The sequence below is a fragment of the Natrix helvetica genome (assembly GCF_964273705.1).
Source record: "Natrix helvetica genome assembly, chromosome: 16".
Lineage (NCBI taxonomy): Eukaryota > Metazoa > Chordata > Lepidosauria > Squamata > Natricidae > Natrix > Natrix helvetica.
This window is the reverse complement of record NC_138563.1, coordinates 1,046,313-1,072,418: the sequence shown is the minus strand read 5'-3', so window position 1 is coordinate 1,072,418 and position 26,106 is coordinate 1,046,313. Positions and strand designations below refer to the sequence as shown.

At 46.5% G+C, this 26,106-nt stretch overlaps 1 protein-coding gene across 3 annotated transcripts; it reads right to left on the bottom strand.

Moving 5' to 3' along the window:
* Nucleotides 1–275: 275 nt before the first annotated feature.
* TUFT1 (tuftelin 1) lies at nucleotides 276–25,594 on the bottom strand. 3 transcript variants are annotated; one of them, XM_081967993.1, is made up of 13 exons: nucleotides 25,576–25,594; nucleotides 24,605–24,869; nucleotides 9,544–9,618; nucleotides 8,508–8,612; nucleotides 7,625–7,708; nucleotides 5,909–5,980; nucleotides 5,191–5,307; nucleotides 4,570–4,698; nucleotides 3,910–4,004; nucleotides 3,668–3,773; nucleotides 3,501–3,584; nucleotides 1,665–1,765; nucleotides 276–860 (listed from the first exon to the last, which is right to left on the bottom strand). In XM_081967993.1, exons 2-13 carry the CDS (start codon nucleotides 24,812–24,814, stop codon nucleotides 797–799), a joined length of 1,242 nt encoding a protein of 413 aa, XP_081824119.1. In that variant the 5' UTR covers nucleotides 24,815–24,869; nucleotides 25,576–25,594; the 3' UTR covers nucleotides 276–796. The 3 variants fall into 3 exon arrangements, with proteins under 3 accessions (XP_081824119.1, XP_081824118.1, XP_081824120.1); XM_081967992.1 differs by lacking the exon at nucleotides 25,576–25,594 and having other exon boundaries at nucleotides 24,605–24,897; XM_081967994.1 differs by lacking the exons at nucleotides 24,605–24,869; nucleotides 25,576–25,594 and adding an exon at nucleotides 18,881–19,011.
* Nucleotides 25,595–26,106: the final 512 nt, after the last annotated feature.

Genomic DNA, 26,106 nt, shown 5'->3' with positions numbered 1-26,106 from the left:
AATTTTGCTATTCTATTCTATTCTATTTATCCTCCCGAGAGGAAGACATGCAAAAAACACCGAACCAAGTTAATGCTAAAACAGCTTAGGGTGCTGAGCAAAACAAAAAGGCACTTTTCTTTAAAGACCATCCTTGCGTTTATTTCATAGATAAATATGTACAGACACACAAAACGGGTTCTAAATTAAATTACAGGAATCAAGTCTTGTCCGTCCGTCCGTCCCCCCAGGGGGGCAAACAGGGATCTCAGCTTGGTTGGTTTTATTTTGGGGGGGGGGGCGCAAGGGTTAAAATGGGTTTTTAAAACAATGGGGAAGAGGAGAGAGAGTGGGAAGCGCCTCGCTCACAAGGCAAAGAAGAAGAAAAGGGTTTTTTATTTTATTTGAATGAAGCTTTATTCAAGGGAAAAGCCACTAATGCTCCTTCACTTCTCCCTCTCGACCCCAAAATAAGTTTGCCCAAGAACCAAAGCTATGAAATTGGGGCAGTCGGGAAGTTTTAAAAGGCACTGTCCTTTTCTTTTTTCTAAACTGAACCCGTTTATCCACTCGCTCCAATTTTCTTCTTCTGCAGTCAGGCGTTTCCTCTTCCTCCGCCTCGATCCGGTATAAAATTCACCGCTTTTAGGGCCTGGGGAGGCCTTCCTGCTCGTGCCAACACTCTCCCTTGGCACAGGAGGAGGGAGTGAGGAACATGGGGTGGGTGGAGGAAGCGATAAACGGAGAGGCAGCGGCCGACATCCAGCGGATTTGCGGTGGGCGCCACCTTGCCAGGCAGAGTCGCGAAAAATCCCGTTCATGTTTCCAAGACTCGGATCAGGGGCAAAGGTTTCGGTCCCACAGGCTTGGTAAACCTTTTGCTGGAGGGAAAGAAAAGAGAAATGAAGGGAGGGAGGAAGGAAGGAAAAGGAGAGAAGGGGGGGGGGGAAGAAAGGAAGGAAAAGGAAAGAGGGAGGAAGGAGAAAAGGGGAGGGAGGGAAAGAAGGGAAGGAATTGGAAGGGGGAGGAAGGGAAGGAAAAGGAGAGAAAGGGAGGAAGGAGAATTGGAGAAGGGCGGGGAGGGTGGGAAAGGAGGAAGGAATTGGAAAGGGAAGGAAGGAAGAATTGGAGAAGGGGAGGAAGGAAGGAAAAGGAGAGGTAGGAAGGAAGGAAGGAATTGGAAAGGGGAGGAAGGAAAAAGAGGTGGGAAGGAAGGAAGGAAGAATTGGAGAAGGGGAGGGAGGGAAAAGGAGAGATGGGGGGGAGAAGAATTGAAGAAGGGAAGGAAAAGGAGGGAGGGAGGATGAGAAGAGGGGGAAGGAGGGGTGGAAGAAGATAGAAAAAAGCCGTCTCGGAGAGCTTTGGTGCTTTCTGAGCTCATTTTCCTGAAACGTTTCATGACCCAGCTACGTAACCACCTCATGGCAAGGAAGAGGGAGCTTTGCAGGCTGTGAGTCGCTTGCCTAGGCAGCCAGCCCTACCTTCCCTCCACCTGATGAGCTTACCTAGCTGGGTCCCGAAACGTCTGCAGGCGAACCCAAAAGTCAACTCTCTGAGCTAGAAGAGGAGGCCCCTCGCCCTCACCTACCAACAAGCAGGAACCCCCAGACTGCCCCACACAAGGGCAGGGGTGTGTACCCGCACAATGGCAAGCCACAATCGCCTCCGACGCAGTGGCCGCTCACCTGCTGACCGTCTCCGACTTGGAGCGGCTGCGGCTGTGGAAGGATGTGGGGTTGGCCTGCTTTTCAATCAGGTGCTCCATGCGGTCGTGCATTTCCAGGTTCTTCCGTGCAGGAAAAGAAGAAGAAGAGGAAGAAAAGGGATTTAAGGGAGACATTCCAGTTGTGTCGTGGCCAGTGAGGAGGCTGGGGAAGGCTCGGACGAGGGCTCTGCATCGGAGGCAGAGACGGGGCAGAGGCCGTCTGGCAGTTATCAGCTGCCTTCGGAGTCAGACAGCAGTGGGGCAGAGGAACAGCTGGAGCCTGTTCCCTGTGTGCGCATGCGCAGAGCTGCCAGAAGAAAAGAACAGCTAAGAAATCAGGATCGACTTGGGAGTAAAGTCACAGGTGGAAGGTGATTGGAGCCATCTCATAGGAAATAAAAGAGGAGCGAAAGAGGAGTGGGCTTTTGCAGGAAACAATTCCTTCGTTAGATTCATTTCAGGAGTGTGAAGATCTGTCCGTGAATCCCAGAGACTCTGTGCCAAGTCTTTCCTTGCACTGTGCTGCGTTTGGGAAATAGGTGCATGGCAGCTTTCCAAGCTAGATAAGGTCTGTGGGTCTATAAATTCACCTTTGAAAGACTATTTGCCAGGCCTTGGCTGAGGAATTCAAACCGTTCCTTCCTTATCGATGCCACTGTGGGGGTGTGTGTCCAAATTTGCTGTAGAAAAGTTCCCACCCCAAAATCTGGGCTCAATCCACAGGCACTTCTCCCCCAACACACACGCAAAGCCCATTTTCTGACACACAAATGGGACAAACACAACTTTTTTGATAATGGAGCGTGCTCGCGCCTAGATTCTAAAAGTTCTCTAACATTCCACCAGGGGGCAGCGTTACACACACACACACAAAAACCCCGCCCACCCGCCTGGATTTTTTTTGGGGGGGGGGGGAAGAGGAGGGCGGGGCTGCAGGATAATCCAGAGCCCTGCTCCCAAGCCCTTAGGAAAGATTCTAGTATAATAAGGGGAATTTGTATTTAATATTGCAATATTTTGAGGGCGGCAAGAATTGCATTGGCAAAGTATTGGAAAAAAATGAGGAAACACTGAGAGATGAAGATGTAATTTTAAAAAAACATATTAGATTGCACAGAAATGGGTAAAGGTTCTCCTCGCACGTTCCCGACTCTAGGGGATGATGCTCATCTCCGTTTCAAAGCCGAAGAGCCAGCGCTGTCCGAAGACGTCTCCGTGGTCATGTGGCCGGCATGACTCAACGCCAAAGGCGCACGAAACGCTGTTCCCTTCCCACCAAAGGTGGTCCCTATTTCTCTACTTGCATTTTTTACCTGCTTTCGAACTGCTAGGTTGGCAGAAGCTGGGACAAGGAACGGGAGCTCACTCTGTTACACGGCGCTAGGGATTTCGAACCGCTGAACTGTCAATCTTTCTGATTGACAAGCTCAGTGTCTTAGCCACTGAGCCACCGCGTCCCAGCAGGACACGTCCCAGTACCCAGAAAGGGGCAGACTTGACATTAAAGTCAAAAGTAAAGAAAGATACACTTTCAAATCTGAGATTTGTTTTATAAAGAGTTGAATAACAGAGATGGGAAATAAGGAGCGGGGAAAACATGATTATGTAAGCAATCGAACCAGTGTTCAAAAAGCATTGATGTATGTTAATGTTACAAATAAACTATTAAAATTAAAAAAAAAAGATTCTAGTCCTCACTGTTCCGGATATGCAGCCCCATGGATAGCTGCCACGCAAGCTTATGGACGCGCCGTTCCCAGCCACCCCGTTCTGTCCCCCCCCCCTCTGGAACCCCAAACGAGAACCAGCTCCTCACCTCGGCCTCCAGGTACGCCACCCGCTCCTTGAGCTCGTGGATGATGGCGTCCTTCGACTGGATCACCGTCTTGGAGTTCTGAAGCTGAAGGGGAAAAGGCCCGGATTCAGCCCCCTGTCCATCCCCAACCGGACCACCGCCCAGTCCTCGGACCCCACGGGACCAACCTGCTCAATCATTTGCCGGACTTTCCGCTGCTGACTCTTCAGCATGTCGTCCAGGTGGTGGATCTTTTCCCGGAGACCGGCTACCTCCTTCTCTAACTTTGCCGACCTGCGACGGGAGGGAAACCGGAAACCGAGCAGCGTTGACGGGTGGCGAAGCTCTTTGCCGAATCAGATTCCCTCGGTCTCGGCTGCCGAGGGTATGTGTGTTTGGGGGCCCAGCCCAGCCTCCACGGCGGCCTCACCTTTCCTGCTCGGCTGCCTTGTCCTTCTCCGAGTTCCGCAGATCTTCCAGTTGCATTTCGCCATCCCGAACTTTCTGCAGGAGGATCTGGTGTTCCTGCCGAGGAGGAAGAGGAAGGTCAGGTGGGACGGACGGCGAGGGTGAGCCGCTCTCTGCTTTCTCAAAAGGAACAAGCCGGTTGCCCCAGAGAGACTCGGACGCTGTTTCCCGCTTGGTTATCCTGCTCCAGGGTTGCCCCCCCCCAAAAGGGGCCTGTTTGCAGCCCACGTAATCCAGCAAGGATCTCAATGGCCTCGCAGCCACCAGGATGCAAGACCCCCGAGGAAGAGGGGGGGAAAGGGGAGGGGCAGGATTGCGTGGTCCTTGGTGCTCTCTGAGCTTGGTTATTTGCTTGTAGACATTTCATGACCTAACTAGGCAACATCATCAGTGTTAGAAAGGAATGGGGTTTCTGGAGAGTAAGAGAAAGGAAGAAAGAAGGCAGAATGAAGAAAGGAAGAAGGAAAAGGGAAGAAGAAAAGGAAGAGGAAATAGAGGAGGAGATGGGGAGCAGGAGAACGGAAATAAGAAGGCAGAATGAAGAAAGGGAGGAGGAGGAGAAAGGAAGAAGAAAAGAAAGGAAAGGAAGAGGAGATAGAAGAGGAGGAGATGGAATATATACCTTCTCCATGCCGGTGAGGAGCCGTTGCAGTTCTTCCAATTTAAGGTCCTTCATTTCCAGTTCCGTTTCGGCTTTCCGGAGGGCAATGCCCGAATGCTCCGCTTCCCTCCGGTAATGCGAGATGGACGTCTGGACACAAGAGGAAAATCCGGATTTAACACTCTTCCCGCCCAGTTAAGAGCTGCATGCAACAACATTTCATTTTTGATGTATGCCAATTAGTGTACGTTCAAAGTGACAATAAAGTAATTCTATTCTATTATATTCCAATCTTCTATTCCATTCCATTCTATTATTCTATTCCAATATTCTATTCCATTCCTTACTCTATTCTCTATTCTATTCCAATATTTATTCTATTCCAATATTCTATTCCAATATTTATTCTATTCCAATATTCTATTCCAATATTTATTCTATTCTATTCCAATATTCTATTCCAATATTTTATTCCATTCCTTAATTCTATTCTATATGCCAATATTTTATGCCATTCCTTATTCTATTCTATATGCCAATATTTATTCTATTCTATTCTAATATTCTGTCCTGTCCTATTCTACTCTATTGCAAAAAAAATTCCATTTGCAACCCAATATTTTGCACATCAGGCTCACTTACCTCATAGGCCGCGCGGTCCGACTGGTGCCTCTTCTCGGCCTCCTGAAGTTTTGAAAAGAGTCTCTTGGTCGTCTCGCGCATGACGGAAATGTCCTCGGTGGGATAGGTGGGTTCGTCCTAAGCGCAGAGAAGGGGGGGGGGGTTTAATCCCGGGGGTTCCAACGGGTTGTTTTTTTTTTAAAGGGACAAATGTGACTTTCCGTTATTTCTTTCATGTTTAAAGAAACCATCTGAATGTGGCCAGGAAAACTTAGAAAAATAAGAAATGAAATAGATGAGTTTGCTAGACTTTTAAGTTTCTTAAATCGATCCGAGGAAGCTGCCCCCAAAAAACATCACCCCGAATTCTGGGGGACACCCCCATTTTTTTATTTATTCTTCATTTACAGTATTTATTCCATGCTGGGAATCTAGAGTGGTGCTCTGGTCTCACAATCAGAAAGGCTGTGAGTTCAATTCTAGGCAGAGGCAGATATTTTCCCACTCTGGGCACAATGAGAATATATCTGCCGAACGCCACTCTGGCAACAGGAAGAGCATCCGGCCAGTAAAACACTTTGCTTGCTCCATTCAGTTGTCCAGACTGCACCCGCAAGGGATTATGAGGCCGTTGAAAGGTGGACCGACAGCCTTAAAAAACCTTGCACAAATATTAGAATAAAAACAGGGAAAACCAAGAATTAAAAGCCAGGAAAATATTAAAAATCCAAGCACTGACCTGACTTATGGATACGGTACGGTACGTCACCGTTCGAAGAGGCTGGAAGCCGTTTGACTTATGGGAGGGAAACTGTTTTATCAGAAGCGGAGGAAGAAGAAAAAATAAAAATGCGATTTAAGCATGGCACCGAAGCCGCCAACCCATTCTCTCGAAAAACAGGGTGCTGAGTTTGGTAGGGAGACACAGTGAGGGGCCCCCAACTGTCACACATACACACCCCAATTCTGAAGTCAGGGACACCCCTTCCCAGAGCTGCCGAGGCTCCCATCGGGCGCAGTGCGTGCACGTCTATGCCAAAAAACTCAAGAGACAGAGCCAACAAAGCTGTGCCAGCCAACCCCAACATCTGCGCATGGCTGGGCGAAGGAAAGGAGGAGTGAATCAGCCGGCTTGGCAGGCTGAGTTTTGGTGCCAGGGAGACGCAAAGCATCTCCTGCCAAGCTGGGAGGTGGGGGGGGGGGGGATTATTGGCAAAGCTGGAAAATTTGGCATCTTGACCAGGCTGTCAAAGTAGGCACGGATTTGGGGAGTGGGCAGGAATAAAAGCCTGCCTTTTTGTGCCAAACCTCCCCCCTCCAAGTGATTTTAGGAGGATCAAACATCTCTCCTAGGAAGGGAAATAGTGTTTGTTTCTGTATGTGTTGGGCTTTCTCTCCTGTATATCCCTTTTTAAAGTCGTATTATTTGCACACACACCCCTCACCAAAACTTCCACTTTTCTCTGCAAAGTATTTCCCTTTTTATTTTTTAGCTGCTTCTTTTTTGGGGGAGTATTTCCCCTCCTTTCCTCTCTACTCTTTCTACCTTTCTCTGAATTTCCATAATATTGTCCGATGGATTCTTGTTTTTCACTTCTTCCTCTTCTATATTTTTAACTTCTTGCGTTTCATTTAAATCCCCCCCCCCATCAAATTCTATTTCTATCTTTTTTTTTCTGTGGGTGTAAACAAACTTTCTGTCTCTTTGTTGTCTCTCAAGGATTCACACACTTTTTTTAGCTTCAAAAATATTTCTCCATATATCTGAAAACTCCATTTTATAACCATTTAAAAGGTTTTCATGACCACCCCAATTATCTACTTTTCACAACTGACCCAATTTAAAGTCTCTTTAGTTTCCTTCTTTTTCTCCTTTTCTTCCATTATTCCTCTTCTTGTGAAGAGGAATGATTTTGCACTTCTATGCAGAATTTTGCACTTCCAATGCAAAATTTAAGGATGGCCCCAAGCACAAAAGAGGAAATTTTTCCAGCAAGATTTGATGTGGGGGAAGCACTCAAAATGACAAGCAAATTTTTGCAACCAAATTGGAAGAGGGGAAGGGGCCCACCTGTTCTCCAAAGCACCCGAAGGCAGGAGAAGAGGCAACGGATGGAAACTAACCAAGGAGAGAAGAAACCACCTGGAGAACCCTTTGTCGGAGGTGATATGACCTCGACCAGAGGGCTGGACTAGAAGACCTCTGAGGTCCCTTCCAACTCTCTTTAAGTCGGTTTCGGTTCTGATTTTTGGAGCTCACCTTCTCCGTCAGGGTGACATCCAATTTTATTTTGTTTTATTTTATTTTAACAGGCAGGGCAGGAAAAGTTTGGAAACTTGGTCCAAGCAGCCAAGAGACGTTCGGAATTTTCTTCCCTCCCCTCCCAAATGCCAGCTTCCATCGGCCTCTCCCCGTTTTGCTGGCTGGGGTACCTTGTCAAAAGGCGTCCATTACCTCTGGCGGATGACAGTTGTTTGTCAACGGTTGGGGGCCGTTTTCATGCTTCGCCCTCTCTTCGGCCCGGGCTTTCAGGTACACCTGAGTCACACAACAAGACAAACCACAACACCCGGTGAAGAGACAAGAGAGAGGAATGAGAGGAGAGAACCAGACCGGGCCAGACGGATATTTTCCCGGGGTGCACGAAAACTGGGATTAGGAAAGGGGAGGCAGGGAGCGTGGAAAAACACGCAGAGAGAGAGACACAAACTCACTCTCGCGCACACACACACACCCTGAGGCGCTTAAAAAAGCAGGCTGCACCGGTTTTGCGAACACAACGGCATCCCGGGGCCGTTCGACGCGCACAAAACCTTCCTTGCTAAAAAAATGTCTCTTTTTGCAGGATGAGGGGTGTCTGGGCTTTGAAGGCGAAACTTGAGGCAGCTGGAAGCCAGGAAAGAGGAAAAAAAACGGCCCAACAAGACAGAGACAGACTTCAGAGGAGAATCGGAACTCCAGAAAATACAATTAGTGCCAACCTGCCTTCCGTTGAGGACCAGTATATTGACACGAGTCAAAAAGAGGGCCGTGAAAATATCTACAGACCCCCTCACATCCTGGGCATAAATTGTTTCAACTCCTACGCTCAAAACGATGCTATAGGGCACTGCACACCAAGACAACTAGACACGAGGAGAGTTTTTCCCTGCAAGAAAACCAGCCAGCTCAGAGAGCGCCTTCATTTGAACCCTGAGCTACAAATATTCTCCTTTATCGACCTATTAAATTTATTGTTTGCCCATCTCACTATCAAACAACTCTGAGCAGCTGACAAGGTCGAAGGGAGGGAGTGGTTAGGTCTGGTTAGGTTCTCATCATCCGGGGAGCCCCTCACCTTAATTATCTCTTCGTCCCCCTCGTTAGACTTGATGCATTCGGACGCCAGGCCGTGGCTGCTCGCCGGTCGGTTGGCCACCATGGCGAAGGCTCGTCCCACCGGCTGCAACGAGAAGACACAGAGTGAGAGTTAAGTGTTCTGACTGAGTTTGTGTGAAGCAAACTCCTGGTCCCAACAAAAAAAAACACCTTTTATTAATTGACTGTGAATTCTGCTCCTTCACATCCAGCGAAGTCTCTCAAGGGAGGATTTACGGTCACAGACCTCATCTGGCTTGGAGAGCTGCAAAATTTGGTAAGGAGTCTCGGAGAGTCACGAACCAATGAAGTGAACTAATGGTCTCCTGCAAACTCCACTCCCCAGTAGCTCCTCTTTTATTTCCTCTGGGAGGGGCCATTCATCGTCCACCTGTGGCCTTACTCCCAAGTCGACCCCTGTTCTTTAGCTTTTCCCTTCATCTGGCAGCTCTGCGCATGCCCACACTGGGAACAGGCTCCAGCTGTTCTTCTGCCCCATTGATGTCTGACTCCGAAGGCAGCTGAGAATTGCCAGATGGCCCTGGCCCCCTCTCTGCCTCCGACACAGAGCCCTCCTCAGAGCCTTCCCAAGACTCCAGGACTGGCCCAGGTTCCTCCCCAACCTCCTCAATGTCTGAATCAGCTGCCAGCTCTGCAGGCGGGCCACAACATTAAGAGGGGAGAGGTAGGGGGGGGGGGTCAAAGCCAGCAAAGACCCCAAAATACACCACTTTCCCACCCTCCAAGGTTGGAGTGAGCAAGGAACTCGTCCCGATTTTGTTTAGACCAATGGCGTCCAACTTCGGCCATTTTAAAGACTTGTGGACTTCAACTCCCACGATTCCCCTAGTCTGAAGAATTCTGGGAGTTGAAGTTCACAAGTCTTAAAGGGACAACCTCGACTGAGACGGAGGCCCCGGGATTTCCAGCTGCTGAAGTTTTTCTGACAAAACAGAACAAACATTGCAGAAACGGAGCGGGCCTTCCTCGCAGGGCTGACCGGCGCATATGCTCACCTTTTGCTTCACTTGGTCTGGCCGGTCCCCCGGAAGGTCATTCTGAAGGGTCAGCCTTAAGACTTTGACGCTGTCCTGAAGTCACCATAAGGAGAGAGGTTGAAAAAGAGGCAGTTAGCAGCGTTTGGCTCATGCAAATGTATTCAGATTTATTTTAATTTATCGCCTGTCCCACTCTGGGGGCGTCTCTAAGCGGAGAGGGAAAATATTTCCCCATTTTAGGCCTGGGAGAGGAAAAGAATGCAAAAAAAGAATAACTTTCCCTGGAAAAGAATTTGTCATTCGCAACCCGCCAGCATTGGGGGAGACGGAGGAGAATCAAAACGAGATTTAAAATGAGGAAGGCTGTGAGTGAAATTAGGCGTGGGAACCTCATTACCCTATGCAAATGAGCTGCCTAACCTGCCAACCAGATGTCTTTCCCACCAGATGTTCCCATCCAACACTGATGGATCCGGCAGCTTCCTACGACGCTTGTCACCCTTTCATTATGGCTAATGCAGGTATTTCTTGACTTGCGGGTTCGTTTAGTGACCATTCAAAGTGACAGCGCCACAGAACCTAGTTGTTTATGATGAGCATTTTTCACCGTTACGACCTCTGCAACATCACCATGGTCCCGCCATCAAAATTTGGATGCGTGGCAACTGGGCTTCAAATTATGACGGTTGCAGAGTCCCCTTTGGTGACCTTCTGACAAACCAAGTTAATGGGGAAGCCCGACTCGCTTAACAACCAGGCTACTAACTTGTCAATGGCAGCGATTCGCTTAACAACGGAGGCAAGGAAGGTCGCAAGATGGAACAAAACTCACTCAACAAATGTCTCATTTGGCCATGGAAAATTAGGAGCTTAACTATGATCGTAAGTCAAGGACTAACTAACTTTTTGAAAGAGGATATTACCCCATCATGGCTTTGGGAGGTCACTTCCAGCAGGGGTGTTGACCCCTTGACCATCCTCCTGCCAGGCCACATTGTCAGCCGCACCAGCGGCTGCCCTGTTGCGACCCCCGTAAAGCATTTTGACCTCTGGATGAGGAAGAAAAGAAATAATCCTCGTGCCCGTTTAAAACTACGCTCGAGCAGGGAGGGAGGGAGACAAGTTTTTCCTTATCCTCAGACGTAATGGAATGACACCTTTCCAAATGGCGTCACTGCTGCCGTATCTCCAGAAGCCATCAGGAAAAACAAATGAAGTTAACACGTGGGGCAACTCAACCTCCCCAAATATGGTAGCGGAAAAGGCAGCCAGCCAAAGATCTGGGAGGTACAGGTGAGTCATTCCTATCGGCTGCCTGGTGTGGAGAAGGTGGAGGAAGAGGGTGAGGAGGGTGAGGGGGGACAGCTGGGAAAGCCCCCACCCACCCTCCCCAATCTGATATAGGAGACCAGGGGTCACACACACACACATCCTTCCTGGAGAAATACCAAGGAATTTGGAGGGGTGGTGGCAGAGCAAATTCACAGCAACTCTCTTGCAGACTTTTCCTGGTTTTTTTTTACAACGCTCACCTTGCAAGGTGGACTTTCGGCCACAGGGGGACCCATGCTCCCCTGCCGGATGCCCTTAGCCAGAAGGACTCGTAACAGTTTGAAACTGCGAAGAATTCCAGACATTTCTTAAGACCTGTGTTTCTCAAACGTGGGCCCTTTAAGAGGTGTGGACTTCGACTCCCAGAATTCCCCAGCCAGGAATTCTGGGAGTCGAAGTCCACTTCTCTTAAAGGGCCCACGCAGTCTGAAACTGCGAAGAATTCCAGGCATTTGTTAAGACCGTGTTTCTCTTAAAGAGCCCGCGTTTGAAAAATACTGATTTAAGAAAGAGATGCAGTTTCTGGGCAGTTAATAACATTTTTATTATTTAGGGGTAAATCCTTCCAACAGAGGTGTGAAAAATTAGAAAAAAGGCAGTTTTTAAAAAATGTTCCAAGCATCATGGTCTGTGGTCAGGATGAAAGCCCACCCCCCCTTCCCCGAAAATTATGCAGCCTGCAGGCACCATTCACCAGAGGCTGACTCAAGAGTAAGCCCCATTGAGGGTTTCCTACATTAACCAGGGAGATCAAAATATGAGAAGTTGGTTTGTGGCATAACCACTAATGTCGGATTTGCTCCGCCGAAAGCAGAGAATAGCAGTGATTCGTCCGCTAAACTTTTACGGAATTCCCCACCCAAAGAGAGTCCAAAGTTTCATTAAAGTTCCTTTCTGCCTGGAAACCACTTGTGGGCTTTATCCTGGAAAAGAGATTTGGGGGGGGAGATGGAAGTTTTGAGGATCGGAATGAGTTTGTTGTCCTAGAAACGGGTTGAAAGGCAGAGCAAACATGAAGAAGATAATAATAATTTTTCGATATTACTGCCCTGAAAAAAATTGGACGTCATTCCTTCCTTCCTTCTCTTCCTTCCTACCTCCCTCACTCCCCCCTTTCTCTATTTCTTCCTTCTCTTCCTTCCTCTATTTTTTCCTTCCTTCCTTCCTTCCTTTCTTCTCATTCCTTCCTATTTTCCTTCCTTTCCTCTTTTTTTCTTTCTTTTTCTTTTTCCTTCCTCCTTCTTCTTCTGCTCCTTTCTACCTCCCTCACTCCCCCTTCTCTTCCTTCCTCCTTTCCTCTATTTTTCTTTCTCTTCCTTCTTTCCTCCCTCCCTCCTTCTTTTTCTTCTTCTTTTCTCATTCCTTCCTGTCTATTTTCCTTCTTTTCATTCCTCTCCTTTCCTTCTTTCTTTCCAGTTCAAATCTCTACCCTAGCCATTCCCACCGGTAATGTAACGAAGATGCCACCAACAGACACCCCCTCTGTACTCACAAAAGTAGAAAAGCTGTCTTGGATATCTTATTATTATTCTAATTCTAATAATTATTTTTCCTCCAGAGATTCAAGCTCACATCCGGGTCTGCAATCCAACGCAAGAAACCACGTTTGACAAAGTTGGTGCGACGGAACGATAGCAAAACGGAGCCTTCACAGCCCTCTACCCCAAAACAAAAAACACAAGGAGCCATTCCAGAATTCCCTCCACACCCTCCCGCTGTTGTGCACGCAGCGGCTAGCCGGGGTTGCAATCTGCGCTCTTCAAAACCGGCACGACAACTTCGCTTTCCAACCGGGCTGTCAAAACACTCCTGTTGCCTCTGCCCTTCGCAACTCAAGATAGGATCAGCGACAATAAATTCAGAGGAGGAGGAGGAGGAGGCTGTTCGGAAGAGCTGACATACCTCCCCCCTCCAAGGAGCTGTGTCGGTATGTAAATTGGCCTCGCTTCCCGAGCTAAAGGGAAGTCCTTTTTCTCCTCGTCTGACCTTCTGCTGAAAGCCCATTGGCTCCGTTTTGTTAAGAGGAGTTTTAGCCAGATGCCGGAGAAGAAAAACCAGCAGCATCCAAGAAGACACAATAAAAGTGATCTTGTCTTAACTGGACCCCACAAACACAGAGAAATAAGAGGTGGATGGGACCTTGGAGGTCTTCTAGGCCAACCCGCCTTGCTCAAGGCAAGATATTGTATAGTACCACTCCAATCCAGTGGTTGTCTGGTCTACGCTTGAAAACCTTGAGTGATGGAGCCCTCACAAGATTGCCAGGACCACGAAAGCAAGAAAATCAACAGCCTTGTGTCGAGCAATAAGTTACTGAGAAGTTTCCTCAATAGTTACCCATCAACCAACCAGATCAGAGTCCAAGGTCTTCTGAGAAATATGGGCTGTTTTACTTTCCTCGAAGACTTATAAAGATAATTCTGGAAGAATTATAAAGAGAGTTACATTCGGGAAAGGTCCATTAAAAACATGTCATCAAGAGGAAAGGAAAGTCAAGAGCTTGGACCTCTGAGTGGCTCAAGAAATTGGTCCACCATACTTGGAGAGAAGAAGCTTCATCAGATGTTGTTGGCCAGCAGAGATGTGGGAATTTTATCCAGTCAAATATATGTACGTACGTACGTATGATATATATATATATATATATATATATATATATATATATATATATATATATATAGTTTACTTAGCTCAGTGGCTAAGACGCTGAGCTTGTCGATCAGAAAAGTCAGCAGTTTGAATCCCCAGCGCCGTGTAATGGAGTGAGCTCCCGTGACTTATCCCAGCTTCTGCCAACCTAGCAGTTCGAAAGCAGGTAAAAATGCAAGTAGAAAAATAGGAGCCACCTTTGGTGGGAAGGGAACAGCGTTCTGTGCGCCTTCGGCATTGAGTCATGCCGGCCACAGGACCACGGAGACGTCTTCGGACAGCGCTGGCTCTTTGGCTTTGAAACGGAGAGGAGCAACTAGCACACATGTGCGAGGGGAACTTTGACCTTTAGTTTATTTATACATTTCTAATTAACATATATAAGTGCCTTGCGAACAGTGTATTGTCTGAGTCAGTTGCTTACATAATAAAGCTTTCCCATCTCCTCATTTCTACTTCTATTATCCAACCATTGAAAAAACAATTCCCGTATTTGAAAATATTCTGCATCTTCCTTTTCTTTGATCTTTAACGTTAGTCTATCCAATCTAGTATTTTTTAAAAAATTCAATTCAATTCAACCCTTATTGATTAGTCCTCTTGGGCCGTATTGAAGGGCAGAATTCCAGAAACTAAAATTTGATGCTTTTTAAAAATTTTATCTTCTTCTCCCAGTGTTTCCTCATTGTCCCGCAAGACTTTCCAAAATGGGGCAGTCCTTGACTTATGACACAAAAGGGAGATTGTTCAATGAGCTGCATCCAATTTTACTGCCTTTTTGTGCCGCGGCTGGTAAGTGAAATATTGCGGTCGTTAAGTGATTCCAGCTTCCGTCGTGGGTTTTGCTCGTCGGAATGCCAGCCAGGAAGGTCGCAAGTGACAATCACGCAATCCCGGGACGCCGCAGCCGTCATAAATACGTTATCGGTTGCCGAGGGTTTGAATTTTAATCGCGCGACCTTGGGGAACACTGTGGCAGTTGTAAGCCACTTTTTTTTCTCAGTGGTGTCATAACTTTGAACGGGGGCTAAAGAAACAGTCGTAAGTCGAGGACCAGGTGTATTTGTGACTTGTCTCAAGGGCAGCCAGAAAATCCTAAAATTTAGGGAGGATGAGACAGGCTATACTTTTCCACACCTTTCACAACTGGGGAACTGGTTTATTTTGTGAGATAACAACTATAATTTTAAAATCCCCAGGTTGAACGTCTGAGAAGGCACATATTAAAAAAAAAAAAAAAAAAACTTCTACCCAACTTGTTGAAAGCTTTAACTCATCGCCTTCTTCTTTTTTTTTAAAGTTGTTCTTTCTCATCTCCTAATTACAGCTAATAATTCTGGCCTGTAAACGAGCAGGATTATTCAGATTTATTTTTTAGAAAAAAAAGTTTCTTTCAAAAAAAAAACCCGAAGTCTATAAAAAACAGCTCAACGTTATTGGACCCATAAAATTCTTTATTTTCAAATGGGCAACGCCTGCAATCTGGGTGTTCAGGCACCCGGCACGAGAGAAGATATCAAGCACTCTGTACATGTCCAGAGGTCTTTTTTTTAACTTTGAGAGTCAAGGAAAGAGGAGGAAGGAAGGAAGAAATGCAATTAAACCTAGAAAGGAGTGGGGAAAAGGGAAGGTAAATTTTCTTGCCAAGTCGTAGGAAATCACGGGTAAAGTCAGAGGCACAGAGTCTGTAAATATTCCAAGAATCCGGGTGGGAAAATGCAGACGGCCAAGGAAAATAAGAGGGGGGAGGGGGGAGGAGGGGCAGGGGTAAGCAACACCCAGTGCATTTTCAGGAGATGACACTATCCAGATATGCTTATCAGCCTCGGTTTTAAGGAGGGGCGGAATTCTGCAATCTATCTTATCTGTGGGAGAAAATTTAATCAAGGCACGCTAGACTGACTTCTTCCTACTTGGAAAAGAAAAGTCAATTTTGGATTTTGGGAAGGAGGAGGAGGAGGAGGAGAAGAGATGGGTGGAAGGGTGGGTAGGTAGGAAATTAAAAGGGGGGAAGAGAGAAAGGAAGGAAATTAAAGGGGGGAGAGAAAAGAAGGAGATTAAAAGGGGGAAAGAGAGAAAGGAAGGAAATTAAAAGGGAGAAAGAGAGAAAGGAAGGAAGGAAGTTAAAAGAGAGAAAGAGAGAAAGGAAGGAAGGAAATTAAAAGGGAGAAAGAGAGAAAGGAAGGAAGGAAATTAAAAGGGGGAAAGAGAGAAAGGAAGGAAATTAAAAGGGGGAAAAGAGAAAGGAAGGAAATTAAAGGGGGAGAGAAAGGAAGGAGATTAAAAGGGGGAAAGAGAGAAAGGAAGGAGATTAAAAGGGGGAAAGAGAGAAAGGAAGGAGATTAAAAGGGGGAAAGAGAGAAAGGAAGGAGATTAAAAGGGGGAAAGAGAGAAAGGAAGGAGATTAAAAGGGGGAAAAGAGAAAGGAAGGAAATTAAAAGGGGGAAAGAGAGAAAGGAAGGAAATTAAAAGGGGGAAAAGAGAAAGGAAGGAAATTAAAGGGGGAAAGAGAGAAAGGAAGGAAATTAAAAGGGGGAAAAGAGAAAGGAAGGAAATTAAAAGGGGGAAAGAGAGAAAGGAAGGAAATTAAAAGGGGGAAAGAGAGAAAGGAAGGAGATTAAAAGGGGGAAAGAGAGAAAGGAAGGAGATTAAAAGGGGGAAAGAGAGAAAGGAAGGAGATTAAAAGGGGGAAAGAGAGAAAGGAAGGAGATTAAAAGGGGGAAAGAGAGAAAGGAAGGAGATTAAAAGGGGGAAAGAGAGAAAGGAAGGAAATTAAAAGGGGGAAAGAGAGAAAGGAAGGAAATTAAAAGGGGGAAAAGAGAAAGGAAGGAAATTAAAGGGGGAGAGAAAGGAAGGAGATTAAAAGGGGGAAAGAGAGAAAGGAAGGAAATTAAAAGGGGGAAAGAGAGAAAGGAAGGAAATTAAAAGGGGGAAAGAGAGAAAGGAAGGAGATTAAAAGGGGGAAAGAGAGAAAGGAAGGAAATTAAAAGGGGGAGAGAAAGGAAGGAGATTAAAAGGGGGAAAGAGAGAAAGGAAGGAGATTAAAAGGGGGAAAGAGAGAAAGGAAGGAGATTAAAAGGGGGAAAGAGAGAAAGGAAGGAAATTAAAGGGGGTGGTAAAGAAAAGAAATTTTCCCTATCTGGGGAAGAGACGTTGAGGGTGTCTGTGTCTGCATGCAGGCAGTCCTCAACTTATGACAGTTCACTTAGTGACTGTTCAGAGTTAGAACGGCACTGAAAAATCTGAGTTATGACCCCTTTTCACGCAACCGTCGCAGTGACCCCGGGGTCACATGGTCAAAATTCAGCCCCTTGGCAACCGACTGAGATTTACGATGCTCGCGGTGTCCCCCCCTCCCGGGGTCGTGCGATTCCCCCTTTTGCGACCTTCTGACACGGGGAAGCCAGATTCACTTAGCAACTGTCTGACTAACTTAACAACGGCAGTGATTCGCTCATCTTTGTTTTTCCTTTTGTCCTCGAATCCAAAGATTGCAACTTGACACCTTGGCTGCCTCAAAGCCAGGCGCTCGGTCTTCGTTTCCATTTAAGGGCAGGCTTTTTAAAACTGCAGATAACCTGGTTCATTTGCAAACCTCCTTTAACATTCTCCCAAGGTTTTGTTGCAAAGCCTTAAAAAGCAACCTTAAAACACCTTTAAGAGCACCTCCTGATGTCATAAAAAAGGAGAAATTAAACAACAGGGATGGTTCATAAGATGCAAACCACCGCCGTGTTTTATCCGTGGGAGGAAAAAGATCTTTTAATACAAAATGCGTTGAAGAGTGCCATCTTTCTTTTTTGTTTTTAAAGAAAATCCCCTTTGAAATAATTCAGGCACAATTAAATTATTTTACAAACCACATTAACGAAAAAGATAATTAACAGACCTCGATGGTTTACTGCAGCAAAAGAGCGATCTTTAACTTACAGCATTCCAACAATTGGTATGTAGACCGTAAGGGTTTCGTTTATCCAGGAATTATTTTATTTTACAGGGAGATGGGGGAAGAGTCTTAGATGTGATAAAAGAATAATGTGAAAATAAAGAAGATTCCTTTGCTTTCCAAGAGGCCTATCGACTGGGAAGGGATATAAATAATTCAATAAAATTCAACCGACTGAGCCAGGGACCATCTGCACACACCCTGCCTGGAAAAACACACATACACACACAAAAATGCTCAGATGTTAAGTTAAAAAGACAGCTGCAGCACGCCTACCCAGGCCAGCTAGAGAGATCTGGATGTCTGAACCAATTGCACTTTATTCCGAATTCTTTTCCTATTTAAGACTCCAAAAGGGGATTTATTGGGGGGTCACATTTCCACACTCATACACACCGCAAAAGGTTTAAATTTAAGATGAATTTGGATCCAGGCTGAAAGGGAAATAGAGAAGCGGCATTTTGTGGCATTAAGTGAAGCACCCTTGAAATAAAGTTGTGTGTTTTGTGGGTCTCTTTAACAACCTCGGCAAGGTTTCAATCGCACAAGCCCCAACTGTGGAATTTGGGGACAGAGGGAATAATATCCTAAATAATATGATGCGTTTGGGGAAGGGGGAAGAGTTGGTGTCAATTCCAAGGAGAAAAATGCAACTTTTGCACATGGAAGTTGGGGGTGCAAGCAGAAAAAAAAAGTCCACCCATCCATCAGAAATATTGATGAATGATCACCAACAATCCATCAATATTATTGATTTATCAATAATATGTGATTGATATTACATGTATCTGGTTGGGGGGGGGGGGCAATGTTGGGCCAAAAGCATGTTTTTGGCAGGGGAAGTCTTCATGCAAAGCATCTTCTCCCTAGGAGGAGAAGGAACTCTGCACATGGTCAGTGGCTCTCTTGAGCCCCTGTTTGGCCAATGGGCTTCCTTCCCAAGGAAAAGGCAGCGGATTTTTTCCCCTCTTGGATCCACCCAGGAAATGGGTCCCTTTGGCGGCTCTCCACGCTGCACTGCAGACGCATAAATCCAGGAAAGGTGGCAGCTTAGAAATAAAATAAAATAAAATCCGATTTTTGGCCGCTCCCCAGCGGTCATTAAACATTGCAATAAGGTATCTATCTCGATTGCAATACCAGATAGACAGACAGCAATAATCTAATAATACAATAATATAATCTAATAATCATCTAATGGAATAATATATATAATAAAATAACCATAATAGCAAAGCACACACACACACACACACACATATATATATATATGCACGTCACTTCCCAGCACTTTTTCCCAACACGGCCGCTGCTTTTTTGGACAATTTCCGCGCTTTTCCAAACCAAAAGCAAAATTTAGCAATGGGGGAAAAAAGTGCAAGGGTTAAAACGAAGCCGCATTCGCCCCCTCCGCACATGCGAGCTTACCGGTTGCTCGTCCAGCGGCTGCAGCTGCACCAACGTGCAAAGGCCGCGCGAAGCACTCATATCCGCCGCGAGGCTCCGGCGCGAATGAGGCGGAGACCGCCACGCCCGCCGCTTATATACCGGCCACGCCCCTCCTGACGCCGTCAGCGTTCCGAGCCGCTCCAAGCCACGCCTTCTCTCCCCCCACGCCACGCCCCTCTGGAAGGTGGTTGGCCGGTCTCCTGGCCTTCGACTCTCTGCTTCCGCGCATGCGCCTTGCCCTCTAGTGTTCTCTTATCTGGTTTTTTTTTTTAAAAAATAACTTTATTAACTAAGGAATTAGAATTTCTTTTTCTGTCTTCACTGTGAGTTGTATTGTGTTGTGTGCACTGAGGGATCTCAACCAATCCCATTATACATATGTTGTGCACTGACAATAAGGAATTATTATTATTTATTATTATTATTATTATTATTATTATTATTATTATTATTATTATTATTATTATTATTATATTCTTATTATTATTATTATTATTATACTTTGTTCATTAAACATGAAACTGAAGTCAACTGAACATTCAAAAAATGCATCACAAATACCAGTGACTGGTGCTAATGGTTGATACGGTTTGCTGCCAGCGTCCTAGGGATCAACCAAGGACCTTCTTCAAATATAAGATCTTCTGAGCAGTGCAGTTTTTTGCAGTTCTGCTGGTGTTATTGCAGGAAGCTGCAATTTGTGGATGTATCTTGTAAAATTCTTGGACATGGTGCCAAGTGCCCCGATGACCATGGGTACCCCTGTGACATGTTTCATCCATCGCCGTGTAGTTTCGATGGCCAGGTCGCCATATTTCATTATTATTTTTTTCTAGTTCTTTTTCTTCGACTCTGGCATCCCCAGGAACAGCGATATCAATAAATTGTACACTTCGGCCCTCCACAACTGTGATATCTGGCGTGTTGCGCTCCAAATGAGAATCCATTTGTATTAGAAAGTCCCACAAGATCTTCACCGTCTCATTTTCGATTCTGAAGTCCCACAAGATCTTGACTTTCTCATTCTCTAAAACCTTCTCAACCGGATGGTCCCCAGTGGTTTTTGCTGTACTCAAATCCAAAGTTCTGGCACAATTTCCAGTGAATGGTCTTAGCAATGCGGTCATGGCGTTGTAGGTAGTCAGTTTGTGAAATTTTGCTGCACCCGCTCATCAAGTGGTCGACTGTTTCATCTTTCTCATTACAGAGGTGACATTTGCTGTTGGTGGTAACATGTTGAATTTTTGCCTTCATGCAGTTTGTGGCTGCTTGTTCTTGAGCTGCCAAAATAAAGCCTTCTATTTCTTTTTTTCAGTACTCTTAATCTTAACCAGTTCCAAGTTAGTTTTTGGTGGTCGTCGTCTTCTTCTTCTTCTTCTTCTTCTTCTTCTTCTTCTTCTTCCTCTTCCTCTTCCTCTTCCTCTTCTTCTTCTTCTTCCTTCTTCTTCCTCATTATTATTATTATTAGGCGATGCAGAGGGAAGCCGTGCATTTAAACTAGGAAAACGCCCAGATGTTGAGGGTGGGGAAAAAGAGTAGGAAAAAATAAATAAAAACAAAATAAAAACAGCAGAGCCCCCAAAAATGGGAAAGTGTAATTAAAGCCCTTTTCAAAAACAAGCCTCCTTCCTGCCTGTCCATCATCAGGTCAAAATTGTGTCAAAAAGCATCACAAACCATCAACGGAAACCCCCAAGGAGAATTCCCCCCAGGGGGGTGATTGAGGGCGGATAAGGTGTGTCCTGCTGCCTAGAACTGCAGGTGTTTTTCAAATTTCATGGCTTTTTCCATGAAATGTCAGCCTGGGTGCCATTTCCTGTTCGGTCTCTAGAACAACAAGGACAATAAAGCACCAGCAGCTTTTGCATTCCTTAAAATCCTTCGCCACCCAATTCCCACCGACCGGTTGTTAACGTCTTGTCCTACAGCTGTAAGAAAGGTCCATTCGGCTGAATTGGAATCAACGGAATAAACGGGAATTAAATTTGATTTTACAACACTCCCTAGGAGCCAGTGTTTCCCCCCCCAACCGTGGCGGTTTTGAAAGAGGTGGACTTCAACTCCCACAATCCCATGCTGTCCAGGGAACTCTGGGAGTTGCAGTCCGTGAAGGTGGCAGGCTGGGGGATTCTGGGATTCGAAGCCCACCTGTTTTCAAGCTAGCAAGGGGGAGAAACACTGGTTTAAACTATGAGGGGAGATTTAAAAAAAAAACACTTCCATATGGTTTTCACATGAAAACAGGGTCCTAATGGTCTCTGAGCATGGGCAAAGTGCATAGGGCCATGCCAGGGGAGGAATTCTCTCTCTAGTCTTCCTCTGGGGCAGCCTTTCTCTACAGTTTAGTAGTTTTCAAATGGGTGGATTATAACTCCCAGAATTATAATTATAAACTGGGAGTTGCAGTCCATGAAGGCAGGCTGGGGATTTCTGGGAGTTGATGTCCACCATCTTAAAACTACCAAAGTTGCAAAACTTTTACGTTTTCAACGTTTAGAAGGACGGTGTGCCCAAAAATGTTCTTGGACAATCGATTTGTGTAAAAATCACCCCTCCGTGCAGGCCAAGTTGAAAAGGCCGACCAAGGAGCTAGTCCTCAGGGAGGCGAGGAGGGTTGTTTTTCGGCTCTTGTGAAGCAGCACCTGTTAAATCCATCCTCGGGGCGTGTGAAGGCGGCAGGTTGCCAGCCCAAATTACAGGGATCCCTTTGCCAAAATCTCCCCGTTGCTGAAAACAGATCCTGGTTTCTGCTCCGTCTCCCGGGGGGGAGGGGGAAATCTCTCCCCCCTCCCCCCTCAGCCCAACCTCACCCTCTGCTCTGATGCCAGCCTTAAAATCCAGTTTTCCAAACATTTGCTGCCATAAACAACACAAACACACCCGTAATGGTTTGGCTGGGTTCTCTCTGCGATTGTCAATCTAGGTTTGTGGCTCAGCCGGCGGGTGGGGGCACATTGCAGCCCCTTGGCAACCGAGGCATCAAACCCAGTTTGGGGTGAGCTGCCAAGCCAATCATGGCTGTCAAAACACAGCTTCTCTGCCTTCCAACACTGGGGAAAGGGTTAAAGATGGTTTTGCGTATGGATAGAGTTTGGGCACAGCCTAAACCACGGTTTGTTTAACCTGGGTTTATCAAAGCCAGGGACTTGCAGGTCTGAATTTGTTTTGCTAAGCAAAACAGTTGTCAGGGCTCCAATGGATGCCCTAATTAAATCATGAGCCTCAAGCCAATCTTCCAAAGAAATCCAGTTATTTATTAGGAGCTTCATGTCGGCAAGTACCCAATCATGTTTCCCATCCCTCCCATGGCAACTCCAGAGCAGGCCAGGGATGCTTTGTGAGTTGACAACAGTTGTTAACCCAGTTATTTAAGATGGATTCCACCACCTTTTTTTGCCGCTGCCCTTAAGTGAACCATTGCAGGCATTAAGCGAATCAAAGCTTCCCCGTCAATGTTGCTTGTCGGAAGCTTGCTAGGGGAGGTTGCCAATGGGGATTTATATGACACCCCCCCCCAGATGCTTCCACCGTCATAAATGCAGAGCGACCGTACAAAGAACAATGGCAATGGGGGGGGGAAGGGACCGCGTTTCACACTTACGACCGTGGTCAAAATTTGCTTGCTTGGCAACGGACTCGTCTCTGTGATGGTCGCAGTGCTCCGGGGAAGCGAGATTCACTCAACAACCTTGTTACGAGTTTAGCGATTTGCTTAACAACAGCGGCAAGAAAGGGGATAACGGAGCCCAACTCACTTAACAACCGTCTGATGTAGCAACTGAAATTTAAGCTCCGTTGAGGTCGTAAGTCGAGGACTACGTGGGAAGCTACTGAGCGGCGCCACGGGGGGCTTCCTATGAGGCGTAAATCCAGTTACTCGCTCCCCCAACGGCTGCCGTTGCTTCCCTCCTTCTCACTTTCGTTTTTTCCCACCGCCAGGCACGCCGGAGGCCGCGAACGCATTGGCCTATTTGGGATCTGGCTGCTTTTATCCCAAGGTGAGGCAAGAGCTGTGTTGATAAAAGCTGCACGTTGCAACCGTGGAAGCAACAACCTGCCCAACGAGTCCGACCGGATCCTGTCGGTTGGCGTGCAGAAAGCGCGTCGTTTTTGTTGTGCTTGCGAACCGCCTGGTGCACAGAACGACGGGCCATCGGAACGGATATCGGAGGCCCCCCGAGATGCCTTCCCTCCCTTCCCATCGCTCAAAAGGTTTCATCGGCTGAATTTTCTTCCCAAAGGGATCAAAATGGGTTTTCTCCAAAGATTTTGGGTTCTCCATTGAGGCCTCTGAACAGACCGGAATTGTTGGTTGTAATAAATTGGGCTATATTTTATTCTATCTATCTATCTATCATCTATCTATCATCTATCTATCTATCTATCTATCTATCTATCTATCTATCTATCTATCATCTATCTATCATCTATCTATCTATCTATCTATCTATCTATCTATCTATCTATCTATCATCTATCTATCTATCTATCTATCTATCATCTATCTATCTATCATCTATCTATCTATCTATCTATCATCTATCTATCATCTATCTATCTATCTATCATCTATCCATCCATCCATCCTACCTATCTATATTTATCCTGTCTGTCTATCTATCTTTATCCCATCTATCCTGTCTGTCTGTCTGTCTATCTATCTAATCCTATCTATCCATCCATCTATCCATCTATTCATCTATCCATCCATCCATGCAATCTATCTATCTATCTATCTATCTATCTATCTATCTATCTATCTATCTATCATCTATCTATCTATCTATCTATCTATCTATCTATCTATCATCTATCTATCTATCTATCTATCTATCATCTATCTATCTATCTATCATCTATCTACACAGTCATTAATGGAGCCTTGTGAGCAAAGCAGACGTACGATAAAGGAATGCTAGACAGTATTTTTCCTTTTAATTGTTGCTGTTTTAGCCAAATAAACATTCAAACATCAGAGTCAGAAGGGGCCTTGGAGGCCTTCTAGTCCAACCCCCTGCTCAAGCAGGAGTCCCTGTATTATTTCACACAAATGCTTGTCTAAACTTTTCTGGCGTTTCCCGCCTGCCTTTTTCCTGGATATTTGAAAAACGGCATGGCAGCCCTGCCAGAATGCAAATTAATTTCACTGACGAGGAATGGAATAAATGTCAGGCAAATTAGCCCGCTACGAACGTTTTAAATCGGCTACTCTCCCACGGTAGCGGATGTGAATAACAACCGGCGTCTGCTCGCGTTGTGGAAAAACATGAGTTGTGACAACTGTCGCGCAATAACAACTGAAAGGCTATTGTGTGTCATTTATTTTCCTTTCACGGCTGTTGTAACCTGAGGCGGGAAGAGTTTGCAAAACTGAGCGAGAAACTCTGCGGGGTCGGGATTTGGGGATAGACTGCACTGCCGGAGGAGGCTCCGTTTAGGATCAAACGCCCATCGGGGAAAGCAAGCCCCATGGGACACCGACGAAAAGCACAACACCACAAGAGTTGCAATGCAACGTCGTTATTTGAATAATTCTAATTTCACCCATCCATCTGGGCCCCAAAGAGGCCGGGCTGGGCAAAGAGGCTGCCAGCTGCCAACCCCGGTGGCCAAACATTGGCAGAAATGCAACGGTTCCAAAATCACAGACACACACAAACTCTCTCTCTCTCTCTCTCCATGGATGCTGTGTTTGAGACTCACCTGGATGCACCACCATTTATTGTTCTCCTCCCCAGCAGGACCGGTGAGGGGGGGTCCAGGTGGGTTTCGCAAGGCCGCAGCCGGCAGGGACAGCCTCCTGGACCGGGCCCAGAGCTCCTTGGCTTCTGCGGGGTTCAGGCCTTCCGTGCACCACCATCGTCTCACCTGCCCTCCGAAGCTGCCCAGCCGGTCCTGCCGCCACCTCTCCATCCCTGCGCGTCAAGGTGTGTCGCTCGGCCTCCTCCTCCTCCTCTTCTTGAGGATGCTGTAATTGCCACGTTCCTAAGCGGTGAGCTCATCCCGTCCGCAGGAGCGTAGCTGCCCTCCTCCTCCTCCTTCTCCTCCTCCTCCAGCACCTGTTTGCCCAGCAGGAACCAGTGGCTGGGGCAGCTGGTTGGGCTTCCCAAACTGGGCAGAGATTTCCCCCCCCCTCCCTGCGGGGAATGAAGGAAGGAGTACAATAACACCCGGCTTGTTTGCAAAAAAAGGACAACAACTTGTCTCGTTGCACGCCGAGCGAACCGTCCAAGCACAGAATAGGCAAGGTGTTTCAAGGGTTAAATGGAGCCTCCATGTACAGGGGCAAAATATCTGTCAAATGCCAGGAGGTGGAATCCAGAATTGGGTGTTGGATTTCCATCCTAAAACATGACGTGTGTGTGTGTGTGTGTGTGTGTGTGTTACAACCCCTGGTATGCCCAAATACTGGGTATCCTTCAAATCCCAGTAAAGGTATGGCTAGCTGATGAGAGCTAAATAGCTTGAAATAGATCTATACTAGTCTCCCTTTATTTATTTATCAGCACAAATACAACACACACATACACACACACATATGTGTTGTATTTGTGCATATATATATATATGTGTGTGTGTGTGTGTGTGTGTGTGTGTGTGTTTTCACACTTACAACCCTCGCCGCTTCCCTGGGATCGCGTGATCACAATTCAGATGCTTGGCAACTGACTCACATTTATGACGGTTGCAGGGTCAGGGGATTCACAGCTTTCTGACGAACTGAGTCAAGGGCGGGGGGGGGGGGGGGAAAGCCGGATTCGCTTAAGAGCCACGTGACTCACTTAACAACTGCTGCGATTGGCTCAACAGCCGCGGCGAGGAAGGTTGTAAAATGTAGAAGGGAAAAAAAGTCCCTTGGCTGTCTTGGTTAAGGACAGAGATTTTGGGCTCAGTTGTGTCATGCGCGTCAAGGGCTACTGTAGACTGCTCCTGCCCATGGGGGATCTGCTCAAGCCAAGGGGAGGAAGCTACAGTCCCCCCCCCCTGGTTGGTTCCGAAGGCTTTGAGGGAAGAGGGACAGAGAGGAGGAAAGAGGGGAGCTGCGGAGAGAGGGAGGAAGTGACCAGGAAGGAGGAGAAGAGAATTAAAGGGCAATTTGACCGGCTTCTTTTTCGGCTGAGTCACGGCGACCGATAACCAGGTTAGAGGAGGAAGGAGGGAACGTTGCTGAGCAATTAAAGGAGAGTTTTCTCTCTTATCACCAC